The following is a 26,564-nucleotide window of genomic DNA, read 5'->3' on the forward strand; positions in this document are numbered from 1 at the left end:
GCAGGCGGGGACCTTAAGGACCGGAGAGGAGAGAGCATCCCAAACACTAGCCAGGACGGAAGGAATAAGGTGGTTGCCAGAGTCTTCGGACCAGGAGTGGAGAATTAGAGAACCGCTACCACTGGCAGGCGCCGCGGAGAAGAGTCTAAGCCCACAACGCCAGATGCTTTCTGCTCTCCAAAGCGTCCGGGTCTCAGGGCGCGAGTGGAACTTCTGCGCATGCTCCACACGCACGCGCACTCTCGGCACCGCCCCTCCGACCGGGTGCTGACGTCACGTCCGGCGACGGCGGGGGCGACCGGGCGCTGGCTGACAGGGCGCAGGTGGCCCGTAGCCTCCCTCCGCCCCGGGGGCCGCCCTCGGGCGCGCCAGTCCCCGCGGCGGCCTTCACGTCGCCTCCCCTGCCCGCCGGCCGGTCAGCGCGCTGGGCCTGGTTTCCGCCGCCTCCCCCCGGACCACTTAGTCTCAACCCGGGTGTGGTTTCCACTGCTAGAGGTGAAGCATAACAGGGAGAGTGGGACCTGGGGTCGTGGAGCAGGGTGTGTTGACTTTTCCTCAGGTGGACGCTCAGGGGCCGGCGTGTAAATTACAGGATTTTCCTCCGGGAGGACCTGTAGCCATCGTAGTGCAATCTGAGAATCGTGTGTGTAGGTAACGGGCACCGCACCGCCCTGCAGCTGTTTGCTGCTTTTAAAGAAATCCCCGAACTCATTTGGCGTTTTAGTGCTTTGGAATTTTTTTTTTTAATTTTTTTAATGCTTATTTATTTTTGAGAGAGAGAGCGAGCGAGCATGAACACGGGAGGAGCAGAGAGATAGGAAGGCACAGAATCAGAAGCAGGCTTCAGGCTCAGAGCTGTCAGCGCAGAGCCCAACGAGGGGCTCGAACTCACAAACCGCGAGATCACGACCTGAGCCAAAGTCTGATGCTCACCCGCTGAGCCACCCTGGAATTTTTGTTTTTTGTTTCGTTTTTGTTTTTGTTTAAAACGTGTGGTCCCCAAAGCTCAGAACCCTTTAGAATTTCTCCTTTTTAACGAATCTTTACCTTTCCTGAGACCGAAGGGCTGCAGAGTTTTCGATAAGGAAGACCTTGGCTTGTCTGGAACTCAACCCTCCCTTCCTCGCTGGGGACTTGTCAGGATTTCGAAAACCTGAGGATTAGACTCCTTTTTGCACTGACATTTTAAGTATTTGATTTCAGGCAGTGCAATACTTTCTGAAAAAATGCCTTACATCCATTTTATTCTTAAAATGCCAACCTGATCTCACCTTTCCCCCGATGTCTTGCAGTCAGTCCTATGAACGTTATTGTGAAAGAACCTGACACCGCTGAACTTTTTGAGTCCCAATGCCAGATTTTAAGTCGTTATTCTGTCTTCAGTTCTGTGGCATCGTTTATTAATAGGCTTCACTCCTGCCCCCCTTCTGGCTTACAGTTCAGTGCTGTTCATCTCTTGTGGGCTCTGATTTCGATAACTGCATTTGGTAGGATTGTGTTTAAAGGAAAACTAAGTGAGAAGCTTGTTTTGTTGTTGTTGTTGTTGTTTTTACTTTCTTTATAGTTTAATTTTTTTATTTCACAGAATGCCCATTTGAAAATATGGCTAAGCAAAAGAAAGGTAATCACCCGGAATCCTACCTAAAGACACATTGCCAGCATTTTAGAATACAGTTTCATTTTTTTAATGCAGAATATTTGTAAAAACAAAAACAATTCCTAGTGGAGACTGTTTGGTAACCCCTTTCGTATGACGTCTTGTCCTCGTATTTCACTAGTGTGTTTTTTTTTTTTTTCCTTCTTTTCTTTGAACGTGTATAATGGCCAGAAACTCCCATAAGTAAAGTAGGAGCCTTAGTGCATGCACCTTGTGAAATCTATTTTAGCAGCTCAGAGGACTTCAGTTTTATGTCCTGGTTTTTGGCCAAGGAACATAGGTGAGGTGGTGTTAGTTGTTTAAAATGAGACATTTAGGGGCGCCTGGGTGGCTCAGTATTTAAGTGACTCTTGATTTCAGATCAGGTCATGATCTCACGGTTTGTGAGATCCAGCCCTGTTCATCTCTGTGCTGACAGCGTGGAGCCTGCTTGGGATTCTCTCTCTCTCTCTCTCTCTCTCTCTCTCTCTCTCTGTCTCTCTCTGTCTCTCTCTGCCCCTCCTTTTCTCTCTCTGTCAAAATAAGTGAATAAACATTAAAAAAAATAGATAATGTTGAGTCCTATGCAAAGGCAGCCAGTTTATTTTAGTATATTGAATTCGTGGGGAATTTTGAGAAAATCGTTGGAAAAGTTCCCAAATTGTCCAGTCTCTGTTTTTAAGCTCACTCTTTCCCTCTCCCTACTCTTTCTCTCTCCAAGAATGAAACATGACTGAGGACTCTCAGAGAAACTTCCGTTCAGTGTATTATGAGAAAGTGGGGTTTCGTGGAGTTGAAGAAAAGAAATCATTGGAGATTCTCCTAAAAGATGACCGGCTCGGTGAGTTTTACAAGTTAGGTTGAGGTTATTGGGTTTTAGTCGTCCCAGCTGTCCTGAAAGAAGTGGTATCTTGAAAGACATTCAGAAGTATTTGTTACCTGCTGTATCTTTTACTGATAGGATGACAGGTAAATGGTGTCTTTTGGGAGAGGTTATGGATTTTTCAAGCTTCTATTTGCTGAGGCTGAGTCGGATGTCTTTGAAAGGACTGTTAAGAAGGCGGTGGTATTTTTTCTCATATTAGACCCATATATTTCCTCTGTTTTCAGAGCTGTTATCATAGCTTCTGGGTAAATTCATAAGTCTCCAGACGATTTTTCTCCGATGCAAATACCGTGAGACTACATTATGTATTGACATCTTAGTTGCTTTGTAGTAATAATAAGGTCTGTTCTGCTGACTAAAATAAACTGAACCATAGGTAAAAATAGTACTTTATATGCATAGAATGCTTCTAAAATTTCGAAACCATTTCCCTCCTGATCTTTGTGTTTTAAGCATGGCCGGAATTTGACGAGCACAGGGAATTGAGGCTCAGGACAGTTGAGTGTGGTTTATTGGAGAATGTGGGGATCTAAGGGCTGACCATGCCATTCACTAGCTCTGCTAACTAAAGTCACTTAACTGCTTGGGGCTTCAGTTTCTGCAGCTTTAAAACAATAACTACCCAACAAGCTTGCAGTGTGGATTAAATGAAATTCTGTAAATAGTAACTACTGCTAATGTGACACAGGGAATGTAGTAATGTATGCAACATGCATCTCCTAGGCTGTGAAGCACTGATTGTTTTCAAGTAGCCAGTTGGTGAAACACCCGGGCTAGAAATCAGACCAGTGTTGCCTTTTCTAGATTTACTGACTGTAGTGGACATCCTCTGGAGAAATGTCTTACTGTACTTGAATTAAACGAACAAACAAAAAACCAAAATGCACTTTCGTGTCGTCAGCATAAAAAGTTTCTAACCAATTGTTCTTTGTTTCTTCCTCTAGATATCGAGAAACTTTGTACTTTTAGTCAGAGATTCCCTCTCCCGTCCATGTACCGTGCGTTGGTATGGAAGGTGCTTCTAGGTATGAGACTCAAGAGTTGGAAGATTTATCTTCAAAAATGTTGAGTGATGGGATATTTGTCATTCTTATCCGTCAGGAAAGAGAGGATTCTTCTAGGCCCTTTGCTGCATATTGGGCCTAATGTCAGGAGACTGAATTATTGCTCACTGTGAAAGCCTTTAAGAAGGTGATTTCAGTAGCAGTACGTTAAGTATTACTCTACGGGCGCCAGTAATAATAGAAGAGGAAGTAAGGTGTGTTCCTGAAACAAGGTGCGGGGAGAGCATCGGACAGGAGAAAGAGCTGGCCTGGGCTTCACTGTCAACTGGGTAAACCTGAGGAAGACCCCGGCGAGGCCTCAGCTCTTGCACCTGTAAAATGAGGTTACTGAGCTAAATTAAATTAACTCCTCGGTTGTGGCTCTCAATTTGTTATTTCTGTGATTCCCAGCTCTAGGGGGGTCTAACTTCCCGATGAGTGCTAGCAGAGTCAGAAAGAAATGGAGGAGTTTTTACTTCCTAGAAGCATAAATGGATACATTCCAGTGACGAGTGGCTGAAGGAGAAGGAGAAACGCGCCTGCTCAGTTTCTGTGGGAGAAAAAGTGTATTAGGGGCCACAGGTGACTGGCCTTTTGAGCCAAGTGTTTCTTCCTCGATTTCTGCCGGGCCTGCTGATGCTTATAATACCTGTCCGTTGCCACCCTCCTTTTCTTTCTTCCTTAAACAAACAGACAATTCAAGTAATCGCCAAATTCTCCCGTGAGGTAGGTATTAATATCCCAGTTTTGCAGATGGGGAAAAAAAAGACTGCAAGGCTAAATCCCTTGCCTGGGGCCTTCTAGTCTGTAAGTGGCAGAGCTAGGATTCGAACTTAGGTTGGTGGAGCCCGTTTGAAGGTAAGATAGACCGTCGGCCTCGTTCTCTTTCCAAAACGTACTGTATTTGCAGGACTTGAGACATCTGCTGTCCTAAGTCTGATCGTGTAATGTGGAGGCAGCGAGCAAGCACAGTCCATTCTAGAAAGTGGAATGCCTTGCTTTGTTGTGCATCCCGACAGTCTTTGAGCACTCGTATGTCTGGTGGGTAACAGTGCCGTTACGCCCAGAGAGCAGGTATCAACTATTCTAGTTTTTCTTACATCTTGAGCCTTTGTTCTTAAATCTTGGTGTTTCCAGTGGCCATCAACATAAATGCCTTCCAGGGATGCTGACACTCTTTCTGCTGGGAAATACTATGTGTCTTATTAGTTACTAACACCAGTGGATTGGGTGGGAGACGTACAGTTGTGCTTTGTGACACCTCAAGAGTGTCCAGGCTTGTTCGTCACCCCTGTTTTCCCCACTTGTCTTTACCAGGTAAGTCTTTGTTGTTATTTTTTGTGGTAAAGACACTGGAGATTTGGAGCCGCCATGCCGTGTAAGGAGACGGGCTGACTTTTCCTAGAACAGGGGTTGATTACTCAGGGACCTTGTCAGGCCTGCTGATACCATTTCAGGTAACTATCAGAACTTTAGAACTAGCTCTTTGAGGTTGAACATGGGAGGCACTGTGCTGCCTCAAGTAGTATGAGGAGGGTGTAATTACAGCCGTTTAATCTTTATTAGCCCAGATTTGGAGGACATGTTAGTGTATTCCCTTGGCTTTTGCGGAAGCCTGGTACGGAACTCCAAAGCTAAGGTAGGTGAAGCTTTCTGTCAGGACAAAGAACATTTAAGCGAGTTAGGTTCTGATGTTAACATTGCGTCATGTTAGCTAAAGTCTCTTGCGCTCACCCACCTTTTGTTTTCCAGACTGTTCTTTAGCATACTGTATCTGTGGTGTTTTCTACTAAAAGAGTGATCCTTATCAGATGTACGCTAACACTTAACACTAGTTTAGTATGTGTTGTGTACTTTCAAAGCACTTTATATAACTTTTTATTCATTACAGCAACTGTATGACACATATTATTAGTCTCATTTTTCAGCTGGAGAAGCTCAGCCTTCTCTAAGGGGAGATTGAGTAAGTGGCCGACAGCTGTCCAGCCACTTAATTGTAGAGTTAGAGTTCAAACCCAGGAACTTGGACTCCAGAGTCCATGTTCCTGTACAGTCTTGTTACATTTAATGAGGCCGGAATAAATACGTTTTTTTTTTATAGCAGAATTTAGAGCCTTGAAAATTCATTGGCAGCGTTTTACAAACCTGTTTGACCCCGGCATCCTTCTTTTCATGCAGGCTTTTAGGGCTCGTGTTGTGCAGAAGATGCTCGTGAGATGCTTACCCATCCCATTTCCCACCTCTGACAGCTGAGGAAACAAGTTCCCAGAGAGACACTTTGAGAGTCCTGGTGTTCTCACACGTGGGACTAGAAACTATGTTTGCTAAAAGCCTGTCCGGTGCTCCTCCCACTATGCTTTTCCCATGCCATTTGTTTGTAAAAAAGATGGTTTTTGCCCCCAAACCTCATAGGTAGGCATGTTTAAATGAGTCAGTGAGCATAAAATGGCATCAGAATATGATGTAAGGTGGTCTCATCAGTGAAAATCAGAGATTTTTGTGGTCCCGAAGCTAGGCTACTTTGTGAGCAAGTTTTGATCATCGGGGAAGAGAAGGATTTGATAAGTTGGTGCTGGTCCTGAGATGAGGGGCCTGTATGGTTGGCTAGGGCAGCCATAACTAAATACCACAGACTGCTTAAACAGGGCTGCTTAAACAACAGTTTATGTTCTCTCAGTTCTGGAGACTGAGAAATCCAAGATCAAGGTGCTGGCTGGTTTGGTTCTTGGTGAGGCCTCACTTGGCTTGTAGATGGCCACCATCCCAATCTGTCCCCACATGGCAGAGAGAGAGAGAGAGACAGCAAATGTATCTCTTCCTTCTCTTGTAAGGGCCGGAGCTCTGTTGGATTGCAGTCCACCCTTACAGCCTCATTTAACCTTAATCTCCTTCTAGGCGCTGTCTCCACATTTAGCCACACTGGGGTGGAGCTTTAACATCTGCATTTTGGGGGAAGCATTTCAGTGCATAGCAGGAGCAACATGCAAAAACTGGAGACCAGTCTGTAGGAGCCGAGGGTGGCCCCGGGCTGACAACCATACATTTAATTAAATCATCTTGATGATTGATGTGGTTATCTTGAGTTTAAGTGGCACACTTATTCAAGGGCTTTATGATGCCATTTCATTTCTCTTAAATATCAATGATGCAGGTACCATTGAAATAATGATAGTATTTAAATTTAAGATTGTTTTATATAGAGAGAATTTCTAAAACAGAATCTGTATGGTAACTAAATATCTGTGTGATTCTAGTCTGATTGTAATGGGCAGCTTCTCACTTGATTCTCTCCAACAAAGGGGGGATTTGGATTTGCATCTCAGTGTTTTTGCCCTTTCTTTCCCCCCCTCCGTCTCCATATAGGGATCCTGCCTCCACACCATGAGTCCCATGCCCAGGTGATGTTGTACCGCAAGGAGCAGTACTGTGACGTCCTTCACGCCCTGAAAGTCGTTCGCTGTGTCACTGAGGCCACGCCTCAGGTGGAAGTCTATCTCCGCATGTACCAGCTGGAGTCTGGAAAGTTGCCTCGAAGTCCTTCCTTTCCACTGGTTAGTGGTACTTTTGTTGAACACTTAGTTCAAGTCGAGACTGTCCCATCCTGCTAGCATTTGACTACATCATATTTTACCTTGGAAACTCTCAGTGGCTCTCCTCTCTCTGGGCAAGAAAAGCAATACATCTTTCCCTGGCGTTCGTGGCCCTGCACATTCCTACTCAATCTAATTTTTTAAAATACATTTTATTTTGAAATAATTGCAAACTTGCAAGAATACTACTAAGAAATCCTATATACTCCTTACCCAAGTTTCTCCATCATTAATATCTTACCATGTGTGCTTTGTTGTTTTCCCTGTGTTATGTATACATATTTTCTTCTAAACCATATGAAAATAAGATGCAGACGTGATATTCCATTACTTGAAATTCCTTCAGTATATACTTCCTAAAGAAAATAACACTCCCCTAGGTCACCACAGTATAGAATAACCATAGTATAATCATTGAAAACAAGAAGTTTACAGTGATACAGTATTAAGATCTGATCTTCAGACTCCATTCACATTTGACTAGTTGTCCCAATAATGCCCTGTATCACCGACCAACAAAAAGTTTTGTTCAGAACTTATCAGACTTTCTTACCAAACTTTCACCCACTAGTTTTAACCTTTGTTGATGATTTAAAAAATATTTTAAGTGTTTTAACTCTTCATTTAAAAACCATTTTAGAAATAGAAAAACTGGCAAAAATAGTATAGTGTTCCCATGTACTTTTACCTAGTGTCACCAAATGTTTCATCTTACATAATTATCAAACCCATAAAATTATCGTTGATAAAATACCATGAATCTGTAGACCTTACTGAATGTCCTGCTGCTTTCCTTTTCTGGGTCTAGAATCCAGTGTGGGCTCACAGGTGGCATTTATTGCCACATCTTCGTCTCCTTTCATCTGGAAAAAGTTCCTTGGTCTGTCTGTGATGACCTTGACACATTTGAAGAGTACTGGGCAGTAGAGGGTGTCTTAGTTTGGGTTCATTTGTTGCTTCCTCATGATTAAAATTCGATTATGAATTTTTGGCAGGAATACTACAGAAGAATGATACTTAATTACTGTTGCCGCTAACTTTGACCAGTTGGTTAAAGTGGTGTCGGCCCTTTTTCTTCAAAGTAAGATTATTATTTTTCCTTTTGTAACTAAGAAGTCATTTGTGAGGAGATGCTTTGAGACCAAGTCAATGTCCATCCACTAATGATTCCTGCCTGAGGTAACTTTTACTGTGCTGGTTGCCAGATGGTGATTTTCTAACTGCTTTTTTCTTCTGCATTTATTAGTTGGCATTCTTTTATAAGGAAGGGTTTTCCCTTCTCCCTCATTTATTTATTTATGCCAGAGTGAATTTATGGTTTCCTCTTTTATTCAATGGCCTGTAATCCATTACTCCTATTATTTACTTGATGTTCAGCTTGTCTCAGATTAGGCCAGTGGGAGCCCCTTCAGATCGACTCCTCTCTCTTTATGATAAGTTCCCATCGTTTTGAGCATTTCTCTACTTTCCGACACAAAAAGTATTCCCAACCCATCTTGTATTTTCTCTACCCAAGCCCCAAATCAGCTGTTTCCGTGTTGAATCAAGTGTGGTTTTACAGGGCAGCGGATGTTCTCGTGTTGTGGCTGGTGTGTGGGGCTTCTAGGTCCTGTCCGTAGACAGAGCTGGGACACATGTGCACCTTCGCTATATAGAATCACCCACACCCATTCACACACACCTAGGTGTGTTTGTGTGTCTGGCTCTGGGTGTTGGATGCCCCCTGTTCACACTGATCCCTCTGGTTCCAGTCCAGTACCACGAGTGCCTCTAGCCTTCACCCTCCTGTGTGTGCGAGTTCCTTGTCTGAGAGTTGCGAATATGAAAGGCTCCAGTCCCCCTTGGTACACTTACTGATCTGCTTGTTCGTCTCGGAACCAGCACTGCCAGCTACCTCTTGGCCCTCGCCTGGAGGCCCCAACCTGCTTTTTAAACTTCCGTCTTCGACAAACCTTTACTCCAGTTACTTGGACTGCTTGCTGTTTGTAAAGGGAAAAGAAACGGAAGAGGAGAAGTTCAGGCAAAGGAATGATGATAACTCTTGGGCTTTGGCTATTTTAATGCAGTTCGAAATTCATTTTCGGCGTTTTAACTTTTTGTGTATGTGGCTAAAACACTGCTCACAATCGGGATTTGCCTGCAAGCTGTGCTCTTCAATAAAACATTTTTTTAAGTTTATTTATTTTTGAGAGGAAAGGGTGCATGCCTACGCGTGTGCACACGTAGGGGAGGCACAGAGTGAGAGACTCCCGAGCAGGCTCACACCATCAGTGCAAGCCCGATGAGGGGCTTGAACTCATGAACCATGAGATCATGACCAGAGCCAAAATCCAGAGTCAGATGTTCAACTGACTTAAGCCACCCAGGTGCCCCAAAGCTTATTATTTTTTTTAATTATTTTTTTTAATGTTTATTCTTCAGGGAGAGAGAGAGAGAGAGAGAGAGAGAGAGGGATGGAGGGAGAGAGAGAGAGCGCACGAGCACAGGAGGAGCAGAGAGAGGGAGACACAGAATCTGAAGCAGGCTCCAGGCTCTGATCTGCCAGCACAGAGTCCGACACGGGGCTCCAACCTACGAACCGTGAGATCATGACCTGAGCTGAAGTCAGACACTCAACTGACTGAGCCACCCAGGCGCCCCCCAAAGCTTATTTTTTTCATTGCGGTTTACAGCCTACCAGTCAGTATAGCACTTTGAGAGTTTTGACTTATTCGTTCTTTTTGAAGTTAATGATGTGATTCCCACGGATAGAGCTTAGGTTGTTGTGCACTTTTGTTAAGTTTATCAAGAGAGAACTGAAAATAATTGGAACTCTTAACAAACGTCTTTAAACTTTGCTTACCTCTGACAAAGCGAAGTGGATAGTTCTCTGCAAGTTCTTAAATTATATATTAAATGAGGCTAGACTATCTATTAGTTCAAGAAACCTAAGTGATGGGTCTCATCCCTACTCAGCTGGTCCGTGCTCCAAGCCGACACCTCTACTGCGGCCTGTGGCAAGTGTGACCTCAAAGTGTTGGTGTTGGCTCTGCCCCCACATCTCCCCAGTCATTGAGCCCCACGCAGCCTCTTTAGTATTCCTATATAGCAGAGTGCGTGACAGTGCTCGACACAGGCCTGGGAACACGGTCGAGGACATTGGTCCTCCTCCCTGGCCTCTCAGACCGTCCTGGAGCCAGTGAGCTGCCACATTCGGGAGCCCCTGGCAGAGTGTCCAGTATTGGGTGGGAGTCTGGGAAGGGAGTCTCCCTTCTTCTTTCTCTTCCTCTGACATTAATTAAATGTTAAGAAAATGTTATTTTCTGTGATTCTCTTACTCTTGACATTTTCTAGAATATTAAGGAGTTGAAAGGAGACCTAAAATGAAATGCTTTTATTAAAATAGGAATTTTGGCCACGAATAGCCAAAGCAATCTTGAAAAAGAAAACCAAAGCAGGAGGCATCACAATCCCAGACTTCAAGCTATACTACAAAGCTGTAATCATCAAGACAGTATGGTACTGGCACAAGAACAATCAATGGAACAGATCAATGGAACAGAATAGAGAACACAGAAATGGGCCCACAAACGTATGGCCAACTAATCTTTGACAAAGCAGGAAAGAATATCCAATGGAATAAAGACAGTCTCTTCAGCAAGTGGTGCTGGGAAAACTGGACAGAGACATGCAGAAGAATGAACGTGGACCACTTTCTTATATCATACACAAAAATAAACTCAAAATGGGTGAAATACCTCACTCAACATAAGACAGGAAGCCATCAAAATCCTCGAGGAGAAAACAGGCAAAAACCTCTTGATCTTGGCCGCAGCAACTTCTTACTCAACACGTCTCCGGAGGCAAGGGAAACAAAAGCAAAAATGAACTACTGGGACCTCATCAAATTAAAAGCTTCTGCACTGTAAAGGAAACAATCAGCAAAACTAAAAGGCAACTGACAGAATGGGAGAAGATATTTGCAAACAACATATCAGATAAAGGGTTAGTATCCAAAATCTATACAGAACTTATGAAACTCAACACCCAAAAAAACACATAATCCAGTGAAGAAATGAGCAGAAGACATGAATAGACACTTCTCCAAAGAAGACATCCAGATGGTCAACCGACACATGAAAAAATGTTCCACATCACTCATCATCGGGGAAATACAAATCAAAACCACAATGAGATACCACCTTACACCTGTCAGAATGGCTAACATTAACAACTCAAACAACAACAGATGTTGGTGAGGGTTCAGAGAAAGAGGATCTCTTTTGCATTGTTGGTGGCAATGCAAGCTGGTGCAGCCACTCTGGAAAACAATATGGAGGTTCCTCAAAAGACTAAAAATAGAACTACCCTACAACCCAGCAATTGCACTACTAGGCATTTATCCAAGGGATACAGGTGTGCTGTTTCGAAGGGACACATGCACCCCTATGTTTATAGCAGCACTATCCACAATAGCCAAAGTATGGAAAGAGCCCAAATGTCCATCGACGGATGAATGGATAAAGAAGATGTGGCATACATACACGATGGAGTATTACTTGGAGAGCAAAAAGAATGAAATCTTGCCTTTTGCAACTACATGGATGGAACTGGAGGGTATTATGCTAAGCGAAATTAGAGAAAGACAAATATATGACTTCACTCATGTGAGGACTTTAAGACACAGAACAGATGAATACAAGGGAAGGGAAGCAAAAATAATATAAAAACAGGGAGGGGGACAAAACTCGTAAATGTGGAGAACAAACAGAGGGTTGCTGGAGGGGTTGTGGGGGGGGATGGGCTAAATGGGTAAGGGGCATTGAGGAATCTACTCCTGAAATCATTGTTGCACTAGATGCTAATTTGGATGCAAATAAAAAAAAAATCCTGGAATGGAAAAAAGGATATTGGTGGTGGTGGGGGGGGGGGTGGGGGGGACTAATAAAATCCAAATAAAGCATAGAGCTTAGTTCATAAAAAAAACAAAATGGGAATTTTGATTTAACTTGGAGCTTTTAAGAGGAATAGAAAGATGCTTTTTAGTTTGTTTTTAACACTAAAATCCTTTGGCTGTTAAATCCTAGATGAAAACATAATTTTGTGTACGATATGTTTGAAAACAAAATAGGTTTTAGTAGATTGTAGTTTTTATAAGATTACCTTGTTTAAATTTACTTGAAGGTTTATGTTCATATTTTGAGTATTGACACAATGTTTGGGAAATGCCATTTTTCTCATTCCTAAAATTCTGATTCTAGGGACATTTTAACTTATTAGTTGCTTAAAGACAGAACAAAATTCTAAAGGTATGTATGAATGCTTTCCAATAAAGAAAATGCTTTATTAGTCTTCTTGGAGTCATCTGATTTTTACAAATTACTGTATTAACAGATGTCTCCGGTTACTGTTTATGATATTTATCACATCCTTTTGGAAGAAATTCTTTTCTAGCCCTGAGAATATTTTTGGGTGGAGAGAGCCAGCACTTTGCTTATGATTTATGTTTTCTTTGATGACCTTAAATGTTAGAAAGTGGAAGATCTCTGAGTGCTTAATCTGAAACTTGGGCAGTCATGAGCACCACTGATCCAAATAAATTTCTCTGGTTACCCAATCTTATCTCCGCCTTAGTCTTCTGTTTAGTCATGGACCATGTGCTTTTCAGTTCCACTTTGATTTATTAATGCAGCCTCTTCAAAAGTTAGGGGGTAAGGTTTCATTTTCATCAAAGAAATATGTATTCCTCTCTTCTGCTGGCTTCCGCCCTTTAACCCGAGATTTATTACTAATCTTTCAGGAGCCAGAAGATGAAGTATTTCTTGCCATTGCCAAAGCCGTGGAAGAGATGGTAGAGGACAGCGTCGACTGTTACTGGATCATCCGATGCTTTGTGAACCAATTAAATAACAAGTACCGGGAGTCTTTACCCCAGCTGGTGAGGGATGCTTTTCTTTCTCTTGAGGGTAGCGGTGGACAGTGGTACTAGGGACATAGCCTTACTTCCTGGTGCTGCTGCAATTATGAGCGGACTCTCTACAAACTGTTTTCCGTAAAAGGTCAAACAGTAACTATTTCCAGATGGTCTCTGTGTCTCTGTTGCAAACACTCAGCTCTGCTGTTGTTGCACAGAAGCAGCCATTGACAATGCAGGAAAGAATGGTCGGGTGCATCTGGCCTGCTGCAGGCCATAGTTTGCAACCTCTGCTCTTTTGTATTCCTTATCCCGGTCTAGAATATACTGGATTTATCTAAGCTTGCCTCTCTGTTACTTAAGGTTTACGTTTGGCTGCATATAACGGATAGCCTAAATAACAGAAGCTTTATCTTTTTCTCTGCTGTAACCAGGAGTCTAGAGGGAAGGCAGTCCAGAGCGGGTGCCATAGTGCCATGATATCTGCGGGGACCCAGGCTCCTGTCCTTTTGGTCTGGCATTCTTAGGTGTGACCCTTCTTCCTCCTCTGTTCACAGATGGATGCTAGAGTGACAGCCATGACATCTATGATCTAAGATGGTAGAAAGGGAAGGGCAAAGACCAAAGGGAAGGAGTGGAAGGGACAGCCAGTCAAGTCTGTCTTCCTTGGACAGACTTTCCTTCCGCACCTCTGTTAGTGGCAGGACCATGGCACCCGGCCACCTCTGTCTGCAGCAGAGGCTGGGATCACATTGTGATCTCCTGTGAAAACAGGATTCTGTCACTGAAGAAGGAAAGGTGACTGGATGTGACAGAGGCAGCCTGCTGGCGGCTGTGCTCTGACCCGCAAGTCCAGAGAACTACGGCCACTTGCTCCGTCAGCATAAGCCAGTGGCTCTTTGCCATTCTCTTTTTCTAGTTTTTTCCTTTATTTCTCTCATTTATAAAAATGAGTGTCTTTCTTTCCTTTTTTTTTTTATATATAATTTACTGTCAAATTGGTTTCCATACTGAGAACAAACTGAGGGTTGATGGCAAGTGGGGGAGGGGAAAATGGGTGATGGCTGTTGAAGAGGGCACTTGTTGGGATGAGCACTGGGTGTTGTATGAATGTCTTTTTCTTAGATCAGTGACTTGTTCCATTAGAAAATTCTTTTGAAATCAGTGACCGTGATAGTGGCTGCAGGGCCGGATGAGGGGGCGCTGACGGAGGCCGACTGAGCCCCGAGGATAACTGTGCTAACTACAATAGTTACCGGGGCAGTTGGCAAGACCCTTCAGCTTTGTAGAGCACTGTTACAAGAGTATTTTCTAGATTTCAGTTAAGTAAAATTTGATTTTCAGAATTTTAAAATTTAATTGACAGTTGATTTCAATAAAAATAATTCAAACATGGTGAGGGAAGCATAATGTTGGCTGCCCAATTAAATCAAAAGATCCAGATTATACCATGATTTCATTAGCTTTCCTTATTTCGTATTGGAGCAAATTCAGTAGCATTTTGCTAGTTTATGTTTAAAAAACTCTTTATTTTTTTTTAACGTGTACTTATTTTAGAGAGAGAGAGTGCGCGTGCAAGTGGGGGAGGGATAGAGAGAGAGGGAGACAGAATCTGAAGCAGGCTCCAGGCTCCAAGATGTCAGCAGAGAGCCGGACGCGAGGCTTGAACTCACGAGCCATGAGATCATGACCTAACCCAAAGTCGAATGCTTAACTGACTGAGCCACCCAAGCACCCCCCAGAATTCTTTATTTTTGATAACACAAGTAATAAGTACATTCTTGAAGTATTAAACAATCTGGATAAATCCATTGTTCCCAAAGATCTGTACCAATACCTCCTTATCCCCTACTTTCTAAGAAGTAAATATTGTCATTAGCTCAGTGTATATATCCTATACTATCTTATGTACATTAGGATGGATGGAATGCATCCATGCACACACATATGTACACAAATATATACACATATGTCCACGTAATGATTCATGTATTTATTACAGGTATAACTTTAAAAAATACATAAATATTATAACATTGTTCATATGGTACAACAATTTTTTTTTTTTTTGACTTAATGTTTTGGAATACTTCTCCACGTCAGTGCAGATCGGTAGTGTTCAGCCTTGACTTCCTATTAGCGCCACCTGGGAGCTTTTAAAAACTTACCAGTGCCTTTCCTCCACCCAAACCAATTAAGTCCGAATCTGTGGGGGTGGGTGGGGCTCAGAATTCTATGTTTTAAAAAGCAGCAGGTGATTCTCGAGTATGGCTAGGGTTGAGAGCCACTCATCCAGAACCACCTTTTTTTTTTCCCTCTTAAAAATGTGATATTATTGCCTGTTATGAATTTGCCATATTTTAATATAACAGATCTGTGTTGACAGTCAGCATGCCCTTGTATATGATCCTTTAAACATATATGTTTTTGCAGGTCAGGCACCTATAAAGGGATTACTAGGTTGAAAGATGTATTTAAATTTTTTAATTGCCAGGTTGCTCACCCAGAAGGCATATCAATTTTGCTTCCCACAACAGATTAGAAGATTTTCTGTTTTCCACTCCATTGCCAATACTTGATGGTATCAGTTTCTCAAATTTTTGTTAATCTGATAGTGAACATGGTCTCCCATTTTAATTTACATATCCTCATTTTCTAGTGAGGCTGGGCAGCTTTGCATATGCTTAATGGCCACTTGTATTTGTCCACCTTTCTATTTTGTTTGCATCTTTCTTTTTAATTTGTAAGAGTTATTAATATGCTCTGCATATTTATCCCTTGTTACATATGTTGACAATACTTTCTCTCTGTCATACAGAGATTTTTCAGTGTTGATACAGTTGGATCTGTCGATATTTTTCTTTTGCTTTTTCTTATTTAGGAAGCCCTTTCTAATTCCAAGAAACACAGGTTTTATTTTGAAATTTTTATTTATTTTTTTAGAGAGAGAGGGAGAAAGCATGCTTTGTTTAGAGAGAGAGAGAGAGAGGGTATGTGCCAGTGGGAGTGAGGGGCAGAGGGAGAGAGAGGATCTGAAGGAGATTCCATGCCCAGCATGAAGCCTGATGCAGGGCTCGATCCCATGACCCTGGGATCATGACCTGAGCCAAAATCAGGAGTCAGATGCCACCCAGGCACTCCTAAAAACCAGATTTTAAAAAAACTTTGCTCTAACTTTTAAAAATATTTATTTATTTAAATTTATGTATTTATTTTGAGAGAGCATGAGCAGGGGAGGGGCAGAGAGAGAGGGAGAGAGAATCCCAAGCAAGTTCCCCACTGTTACCACTGAGCTGGATGCGGGGCTCGATCCCATGAATCAGGAGATCACCTGAGCCGAAATCAAGAATCAGATGCTTAACCAGATGCTTAACTGACTGAGCCACCCAGACGCCCCTAAAAATATTTATTTATTTATTTATTTATTTATTTATTTATTTATTTATATTTTATTTTATTTTATTTTATTTTTTAAATATAGTTTATTGTCAAGTTGGCTAACATACAGTGTATACAGTGTGCTCTTGGTTTTGGGGGTAGATTCCCATGGTTCATTGCTTACATAAAACACCCAGTGGTGATTCCAACAAGTGCCCTCCTCAGTGCCCATCACCCATTTTCCCCTCTCCCCCACCCCATCCTCAGTTTTTTCTCTGTATTTAAGAGTCTCCTATGGTTTCTCTCCCTCCCTCTCTGTTTGTAACTATTTTTTTTTTTACCCCTTCCCCCATGGTCTTCTGTTTCTCAGGACCACATATGAGTGAAAACATACCGTATCTGTCCTTCTCTGCCTGACTTATTTCACTCAGCATAATACCCTCCAGTTCCATCCACCTTGTTGCAAATGGCAGGATTTCATTCTTTCTCATTGCCAAGTAGTATTCCATTGTGTATATAAACCACATCTTCTCTATCCATTCGTCAGTTGATGGTCATTTAGGCTCTTTCCATAGTTTGGCTATTGTTGAAAGTGTTGCTATAAACATTGGGGTACAAATGCCCTTATGCATCAGCACTCCTGTATCCTTTGGGTAAATTCCTAGTAGTGATATTACTGGGTCATAGGGGCAGATCTATTTTTAATTTTTTGAGGAACCTCCACACTGTTTTCCAGAGTGACTGCACCAGTTTGCATTCCCACCAGCAGTGCAAAAGGGTTCCTCTTTCTTCACATCCTCGCCACACTGTTGTTGCCTGAGTTGTTAATGTTAGCCATTCTGACTGGTGTGATGTGGTATCTCATTGTGGTTTTGATTTGTATTTCCCTGATGATGAGTGATGAGCATCTTTTCATGTGTCTGTTGGGCATCTGGATGTCTTCTTTGGAGAAGTGTCTGTTCATGTCTTCTGCCCATTTCTTCACTGGATTATTTGTTTTTTGGGTGTGGAGTTTGATAAGTTCCGTATAGATTTTGGATACTAACCCTTTATCCCATATGTCATTTGCAAATATCTTCTCCCATTCTGTCAGTTGCCTTTTAGTTTTGTTGTTTCCTTTGCTGTGCAGAAGCTTTTTATCTTGATAAGGTCCCAATAGTTCATTTTTGCTTTTAATTCCCTTGTCTTTGGAGATGTGTCAAGTAAGAAATTGCTGTGGCCGAGGTCAAAGAGGTTGTTGCCTGTTTTCTTCTCTAGGGTTTTGATGGTTTCCTGTCTCACATTCGGGTCTTTAATCCATTTTGAGTTTATTTTTGTGTATGGTGTAAGAAAGTGGTTCAATTTCATTCTTCTGCATGTTGGTATCCAGTTCCCCCAGCACCATTTGCTAAAGAGACTGTCTTTTTTTCCATTGGATGCTCTTTCCTGCTTTGTCAAAGATTAGTTGGCCATACATTTGTGGGTCCAATTCTGGGTTCTCTATTCTACTCCTTTGGTCTATGTGTGTGTTAAACCTTTTAGAATTTAGTCCGTTAATTTGTGAAAGGATTTATCTTTGTGCCTGACATCAGACTCAGATTTGACTTTGTTTATTGGTTGTTAACTGCAATAAACCTTTTTCCACTTCCTCTTTCTGTTTGACAGTTACTAAGAACGTGCTTCATGCCAGGAAGTTTGCTTTATTAATGAAAACTTAATTTTAACGCACATCTTTGTTTTTATGGGTGAGGAAACTGAAGCACAGAGCAGTTAAGTACCTTGCCCAAAGTTAAACAATTAGGAAACAGAACTGCCTACCATTTACAGTGTCGGTTCATTCTTATTTTTCACAGATCTGAAATGCCACCTTTATTATATACTGGATTTTCATATATACTTATATCTCTTTCTAGACTTTTTTTTTCCCCCCCTCAAGCTATATGTCTATTCCTGGGCCCACACCATATGAGTCATTTAATATAGCTTCCTAGTATGTTTTGGTACCTGGTAGGGTAAACTCCCTCATATTGTTGTTCTGTTTCAAAAGTGCTCTGGCTATGCTTGAACTCTTTTTGCTTTTTAGAAATGAATTTTAAATCAGCAAGATACTTAATGCCTCCTAAGTTGATTTCTTCATTTTCAAAAGAGAGGTTTATTTTAATATGTATGTTTATAGTACCCAGCACATAGTTTTAAATTGTTATGAAGCTTTTTTTTTAAAGTTCTTCAGAATGTGTAAGAAAAGTTAAATTTCCTTTGCGTTGCTGTTTGATTTACTCATTTACTTGAACTTTTCTCTTTATTTAAACTGTGTTTGGTCTACCTTAAAATTTGCATTACTGTGGTTAGGTCGACCTCTTCTTCCTGGATTTTGTTAAAGGAGAGTTTTTATAATCTTTCCTATCATCATCAGGTTTTTGTTATCAACTAAAGTGGTTATCACAAAGCACAGCTTGGTTTGTAATCCTAGCGAAATGCATATGCAATGGGCAGTGATGGGTTTTTGGCATCAGAAGACAAGACTCGATCTGGTGATGACACATTGATCATGTTGCGGTATTCTGATTCATAGGCTTACATCACAGCCACTCCTCTCTCTACAAGCTTTAGGAATTTCTGCTCTTTGACAAGGTCTCTCCAGCAGGGAGAAGAGAAACCATCCTGTGATGTGGATGGCCTCCCTCGTTAATCTCTTTTCAGAGCAGACTGTCTGTAAGCCATCTCAGACTTAATTGTGTGTAGTCATTAAAGTAAGTGAGTTTCCTTTCATTGCCATTGCTGTGCTTGTTAAGCCAGAGAGTGTGCAGGTGCGTGTGCGCACAAGCTGGGAGGGACAGGAAAACAGTCGGATGCTATACGGTCTGTACATTATCAGTAGTGAGTATAAGTGATCTTTATATCCTTCATTATTCTTTACCGTATTTTCGAGATTTCTTATAATGAACATATTATAAATCGAGAAAAAATGTTTACAAAAACTTAATAAGACTGGCAAAAAGATGTACATTGAGTGATTATCAACATGTTGACAGGGACGCCTGAGTGGCTCAGTGGGTTAAGTGTCCGGCTTTGGCTCAGGTCATGATCTTATGGTTCATGGGTTCGAGCCCCGCATCGGGCTCTGTGCTGACAGCTCAGAGCCTGGAATCTGCTTTGGATTCTGTGTCTCCCTCTCTCTCTGCCCCTCCCCATTCATTCATTCATATTCTCTCTCTCTCAAAAAAAGATGTTGATTAATGTATTTCAGCATTTCATTTAATTCATGATATTCATTTACTCACAATTCTGTGTTGAGTGCTTACAATGCTGAGTAATGTTCTAGGTACCAGAGAACTAGCAGTGAACAAAATAGATACACAGTCTCTGCCCTTAGTGAGCTGACACTGTGGTGAGGGAAAAAGGTAATGGTTTAAAATTTTCACTCCTCCCTATTATTTGTACTGACTTTTAGATGAGAGTTTGTTTGCTATGGGACGTAACATATAAATGCTTGATATATGTGTTTTCATCCATGTTTGTGAAAAAACATTCCATTGGCAGAACCAACGAAAATTCTAGAATAGGATTTTAGAGGTGAAAGGCGAGGACAAGAGTCCTTTGACTTGTACTTTGGAGAAAAGCTTCCGGTTTTCGGGGAGTTGTGTGTAGTGTTCTTGAGAAGCTCCAGGAATTACTAGGTCGTGTAGGAAAGTTGGTTAAACAGAAAAAATTCAAGATCCCCTGAGAGAGGAGAAAACTGGGCCCCATATTAATATGTGGGTCTCTCTTTGCCTGGTTCGCTCCTGTCATTCTTTATAAGCCAACTCACATGTCACCTTTCTGGGAGACTGTTGATGGCTTCTAAAAGCTGGGTTAGGATTCCCACCTCGACGTGTCCAGCATCCTGTGCTTACCCCATGATAGCTTTATTACATGTTTGTCTCAAGCAGACTGCAAGCTCCTTGGAGGCAGGGGCTTCATATTTTCTTTCACTCTGTTCCCTGTATGTAGCATAGTGTTTGCTGTAGTGAACACGGTAAGGGATATGAATTACTTCTTTGGCTGAGATGCAGATATTTAGGAAAATAAACATTTGTATTTGCTTAGGTGATATGGGATGTGGTTTTTTTTTTGTTTTTGTTTTTGTTTTGGGTAGGGAATATAGACTTCAGAGTTTGCAGAGTTTGACCCCCAGGCTCCATTCTTGGCCAGCGGACTCTCAATGCAGCGGCTTGTGCAAGGTGGATTCGGCTGGTCTGGGAGCCAGCTTTGTTAGCTCTCCCAGCTCCTAGAATTGGCTGCTGCTTAACCTTCTGTGGGAGAGGCTACCAGATGGAATCCAGGCTCTTCGTTCCCTTCCCGTTATTTCTCTGCCTCCTGAGAGTTCTCCTGCACGTGGGGTTCAGAGTTCCTCCTGTGGACGTCTCTTGTAGGAGTGTCTTTGGCATGGTGCACAGCAGTGCTCAGCATGGGTCGGGATCAGTGTGGCCAGGGACGGGTGGGCCCGTTTCACGTCCAGCTCTTTTGGTCTAGTTTTTCTGAACCCCGTCTCCCCACTTTGGTCCCACTCTGTTTCTCTGATCTTACCCTTTCCCCTTCCCCCTTTTTCCTGAGTATATCATCTACTCTAGAGCAACCAGGAGTGTCATGCGCCATTCTTAGTTCCCCAGAACAATTGAATTTTGCTTTGGACTTTGACCTTCAGTTGAACCTTATTAGTGCCGTTAGCATTAGGGTAACAACCCGGAAAACCCCTGAGCCCTAGATTGTTGATTGCTCTGATGGTGCTGACCTGGGAAACCTGCGTCACTAATGACTTGGATGAGTCTGAAATTTTGTTTTCTAGCACTTACTTGCAGTCAGCATGTACATTTTATTCACCACAGGCTGTTAAGATTGGGTAATGTTATGTCACAGGAAACGAGTAATCTCTCTTCCTCTTTAATCACTAGCCAAAGGCTTTTGAACAATACTTGAATCTGGAAGATAGCCGACTGCTGAGTCATCTGAAGACGTGTTCTGCGCTGTCCAAACTTCCTTATGATCTCTGGTTCAAGAGGTGCTTCGCAGGGTGCTTGCCCGAATCCAGTTTACAGAGGCAAGTATTTCATGGATGTTCTGAAGGCCTGGAGTCAGAGAAGGGTCCTGGTTTTTCACATGATCAGCCTTCAAAGTATGAATTTGCTTTAGAACAATACCATAGTTTGAAGCGAACTTCTCTGGCAGACAACAGAGCAACACTTGATTCTACTTATTATTTATACAGTTAGAAATACTACGGGACGCCTGGGTGGCGCAGTCGGTTAAGCGTCCGACTTCAGCCAGGTCATGATCTCGCGGTCCGTGAGTTCAAGCCCCGCGTCAGGCTCTGGGCTGATGGCTCAGAGCCTGGAGCCTGTTTCCGATTCTGTGTCTCCCTCTCTCTCTGCCCCTCCCCCGTTCATGCTCTGTCTCTCTCTGTCCCAAAAATAAATAAACGTTGAAAAAAAAATTAAAAAAAAAAAGAAATACTAGAACGTTAGTAATATTAATCTAATATGAATACAAATTGATGTTAATGCTGGAAATATTAGAATGTAACATTAGAAGACTTGAAGGCCCTCAATATGCTAGATGCTGTAGGTTATTCACATCTGAAACCGTCTCTAGGAGTATATATGGATATAGGCTTTCCTTTGCCAGAAATGTGGGGGATCCTAATCCCAAGCAAACCTTCCTATTTCTTAGTTCCATCATGGCATCTTTAAAGTAGGCGAAGGCAGGCAGAGAGCTAAGACTCAAACTCCGTTCTCATTCAGGTCAGATATGTGCTGCCAGTAGTTCAGAGCCCCGGGCCTTGCCGCTCAAAGACCGTGTGAGGTGGTTGGGAGGGGAGGTGACATACAGAGGACATCACAAGACAGTACGTGACTAAGCACAAAGAGTGTAACACCAGCTTGAAGAATTACCAGAATAATTGTGTTTAGAGTGGTTGAGATCAATAACTAGCTCCTTAAGCTCTTAGAGAAGTTTTAGGAATTTGAACCACTGGAACCATTGCACCAATCTTATTTCAAATGATGCTTTTGTTTTCCTTAGTATTTAATGATTATATTAGCATTACACAATATTAGTGAAATCCAAACTTTGGTTTAAGACTTTCCTTCCCTAGGGGCACCCGGGCGGTTCAGTCGGTTAAGTGTCCGACTTCGGGTCAGGTCATGATCTCACGGTTCATGAGTTTGAGTCCCATGTCGGGCTCTGTGCTGACAGCTCAGAGCCTGGAACCTGCTTTGGATTCTGTCTCCTCCTCTCTCTGCCCCACCCCAGCTCACACTCTGTCTCTGTCTCTCTCTCAAAAAATTAAATAATAAACATTAAAAAAAAAAGACTTCCTTTCCCTAAAATGTCAGTTTTAAAACATTAGGGAATGGGTGTTTCGTAGATCCCTTGCAGAGCAAGTACCTTTTAGTGATTATTCCTTCTTCCCTTCCAGTGCTGATTGTGTCTGAAATAAGTTTCCAATGGCTGATTTATTTTGTTGTTTTTTTGATGATTATTTCATTATAGCTTTTCTCTGAAGTTTATACTTAAAAGAAGTAATTTGGTTTAATATTGTAATTTGAGATGTTTAGCTAAACATAAATTTCACACTCAAATGATTTTATTGTATCTTTTTGTTTTTATAGGGTTTGGGATAAAGTTGTAAGTGGATCCTGTAAGATCTTAGTTTTTGTAGCTGTGGAAATTTTATTAACCTTTAAAATAAAAGTAATGGCTCTGAACAGTGCAGAGAAGATAACAAAGTTTCTGGAAAATGTAAGTATGCTTTTTTCAAATTTGATTTTGAATCTAGAAAGGAAGTCGTTTGGGAAGCCAGATTTTTTTATTGCATCACATTCTTTCTCTGATATTTTTACATTATAAGAAATACTTTTTCCCCTTGGAAAAGTTTAGCTTAAAGTTGGTCTGTGGATTACAGTTTGCATTCTCTCTTTGGGGGATGATGGTCTGAGCAGTGAGACCGTTGTTGTGTGCACTGAAGACTAGAGTCTCCTCCCCTGATGTGACTCTCAGAAGGCTTGTTGAGAAAAGGAAGAGGTGAGGTCTGTCATGTGAGGCTGAATAATCCTTTTTAATGGAGAGGAAGCTTGCTGGTTTTTGGGCGGGGCTGGGGGGGGGGGGGCTTGTAAGCCTTTTCATTACTGTTACTGTCTCTGGTTGAATCCCAGTTGGGTTTGTTAATGTGCTTAAGTATATACTTAGTGCATGTTGGAAAAGGTCTAAATGAATCTCTGTGTATCTTAGAATAAATAAACTTAACTAGGCGAGAGGTAGAAGAGATTCATGGATGAATGAATCTGGATGAATTTCACTGGACCCCAGGTCTATTCTTTTTTTTTAAATTGGTCACTATTGACATTTGAATAGTGGCCTAGTAAATAGTAAGTACTAAGTGAATGTGTGATGAGTAAATGAATCATCAGCATTGTATTGGTGGCTAACAGTGCCAGGGCCCATACTAAGTATTTCTCATGGATTCTCCCATGTAATCCTAAACAGCCCTAGGAAGTGAGGCTGTCGTTTGCCCCATTGTGGAGATGGGATGTGAACTCCGGCAGCTTCGGTAACCTGCCCAGGGGCACACGGTGGGCAAGGCAGGTTTTAAACCCAGGCGGTCTGTCCAGAGCTCCTTAGTGTGTCCTCAGGTGGCCCGTGAAACAAAGATCCTGGCAGCAGCCTTTTATACGATACTCTCTGGCAAGTAGTGGAAACTCCGGTGGGAATTAAGTGCTCTGCCATAGTGAATAAGGGACATGATGAAGTTATAAACCCTGAAATTTCACAGAGACTGGTTTGCTTGTCCACAGATTCCCCAGGACAGCTCGGATGCAATCGTGAGCAAGGCCATCGACTTATGGCACAAGCACTGTGGGACCCCAGTGCACTCAGCCTGACCACTCCCGACACGTGCACGGCCTGCCAGGTCCCCCCTGAGCAGTGTGCTCTCAGGACACGGTCTACTAAACTCATTGAAAATAGGGTTCTGCTTTGGCACTCAAAGCATCATTTTTTCCAGTAAAATGATTTACGACACCTGGTGACGTTGTGTTGTGGAGCAGCATCTTTTGGGTGCACAGAGGTACAAAGTTCAACTCTGAATAGCATTTTAAAAGGGTTATTCGAAAATGCCTCTCTGTTTGCAAAGCAGTTCAGTCAGGGTGAGCGGGTGCCACGGTAGGCAGTGTATAAGCAAGCCCGCCCTGCTTCTGTCTCATTAGCACCACGCTTGTTACTTTCTAAGGTCTATTTCTGGAATAAAGAACAACTTCCTTTTGTTGACAGCTCAGATTCGGCTTTCGTTCGTGCAGTACTTGTTGAAATCTAAGCCGGCTGCTTTCTGAGGCTTTGTCTTGCCAAATCGGTTTAAATAAAAGCCTTACTTTTTTTTTTTTTCTCAGTTTCAGTTGGAATGAAACAGTTATTGAACAAAACATGTTTAAATTTACCTACTAGGAGAGAGAGTGCTTGCTGATGTCCTGCTGGACTCCTGCTTTTTCCTGATGGGTCATTCAATGTCGGGTGGGCTTTAGGGAGCACTCTGCCACCTAGAATTGGAATATGAGAAGTGGCGGGTTAAGTAAGGTTAACAGCTAACAGGCCTGGGCCATATTGTGCCACACGACGGTGACTGTTCATTGAGCAGTTACGGGCATTGAGAGTGGTGAGTGAGACGAGGCCCTGATTCAGCTGCCAGACCTGCAGGAGCCCGAGGGGTGAGTCGGACCCTGTACCCAGAAGAGGACGGAGACCATGAAATTATGGAGCTATAATTCGGATAATTGATTCCTTCCCTGATGTGTAAAATAACTGTTGGGAAAAAACTCAGAACGGAGTCGAGTCGTTGAAACCAGCTGGTACTTCTGTATAGTAACATATCCAAGAGTGTTTCCTTTTTAAAACAAAAAAAATACACCCAGAAGAAAACTTCTTAAAGCAAAATGCTGCCTACAGTTGATGCTTTGCATTCATTCAGTGACTGGCTCTGCCCCCAAAGAACTTTCCAGCCAGTTGGAGATCTGAGAGAAAACATGTAAGAAGGGATTCCTGCTCCAGTTGTCTACTATTTGGTGATTTGGGGGGATACGTGAAATTCACAGGCAAGTCCTAAAACAAAAATAATTTTATTTCTATTTAATTTATAGCCGCATAACATTAGTACAACTTTTTAGTAAAATACAGATTATAAAGTGATAGTAAATTTCAACTTCAGAAAAAGAGGAAACAAAGAATTAGCAACCTCTCAACAAGAGGACAGTTTCAAGGTATGTGCTCTTGCTTCATCCCGGATTCTGGGGGAAGACTAGCATGCCATAGAGCGGGTGTGGGGGGGCGGGGGGAGAGGGGCACAGGGGGCGCCTGGGATTCTTGGGAGGAAAGAAGCTCAGGGGGCAGGGGTATTCCTCTTTACACCTTAGGGGAGGGTCTAGATACACTGAAGGGAAGACTCTTACTGTCCTACGAAGGGATCAAAACAGAAGTATTCTGCAAGTATCTTCTGTCACAGCAGGTTGGACAAACCTTTCTGGCTATGGGCTGTGGCCTGGGGGATTTTCTTTTAAAGTGAGTCAATCTGATACCATCACCAGTTTTCTTAGAAAGCCAAATGGCTCATCTCAGCAGCAGGGTTTTTTAAGGCCCCCAGTGATAGAATAGGTGAGGGTCCAACTTCATTTTGGTATCAGAATTTTATCTTGCAGAGAGCCTAAGTATTTTGAAAATGTTTCTGCCCACTGCCTTTGGTGAGAAGGACAGCTCCTGATGAAAATCCGCCCATATTCCCATTATTCAAAACTTTCTGCCAGGATACTGCAGAATTTCCCCTCTGTTACAGCCCAGGGTTCTTGTTGTAACCAAAACTGTTTCAGCTAATACGTGGGGGCTCTCCCTCCCTGTCCCTTGGAAAATTAATTTAACATTGTTTAGGCTTAGTCCTTCCCTTCCACAATGCCTTAACTAACACACACACACACACACACACACACACACACACACACACACACATTCATTTATTTTTTACAGTGTTCATAAACAGATGAAAAAGCTCTTAACTCTGCTCTGCTAGGAGATACTGAGGGCCATTGGACGGTTGGGGGGTGTGTGGCTTCTGCCTAATAACGGATGGAATCAACACATTGTC

The 26,564-nt window shown here is 42.4% G+C and overlaps 1 protein-coding gene across 2 annotated transcripts; it reads left to right on the forward strand.

Annotated features, from left to right (window-relative positions):
• The first annotated feature begins 272 nt into the window (after nucleotides 1-272).
• On the forward strand, nucleotides 273-24,813 carry TBC1D7 (TBC1 domain family member 7). Of its 2 annotated transcripts, XM_047858290.1 has the most exons (9): nucleotides 273-495; nucleotides 1,586-1,621; nucleotides 2,358-2,477; nucleotides 3,467-3,547; nucleotides 6,929-7,116; nucleotides 12,935-13,072; nucleotides 21,337-21,482; nucleotides 23,053-23,182; nucleotides 24,235-24,813. In XM_047858290.1, the coding sequence occupies exons 3-9, from the start codon at nucleotides 2,366-2,368 to the stop codon at nucleotides 24,319-24,321; spliced, it is 882 nt and encodes a 293-aa protein (XP_047714246.1). In that variant the 5' UTR covers nucleotides 273-495; nucleotides 1,586-1,621; nucleotides 2,358-2,365; the 3' UTR covers nucleotides 24,322-24,813. The 2 variants fall into 2 exon arrangements, with proteins under 2 accessions (XP_047714246.1, XP_047714245.1); XM_047858289.1 differs by lacking the exon at nucleotides 1,586-1,621.
• Nucleotides 24,814-26,564: the final 1,751 nt, after the last annotated feature.

This window comes from Prionailurus viverrinus, chromosome B2 (genome assembly GCF_022837055.1).
Source record: "Prionailurus viverrinus isolate Anna chromosome B2, UM_Priviv_1.0, whole genome shotgun sequence".
Taxonomy (NCBI): Eukaryota; Metazoa; Chordata; class Mammalia; order Carnivora; family Felidae; genus Prionailurus; species Prionailurus viverrinus.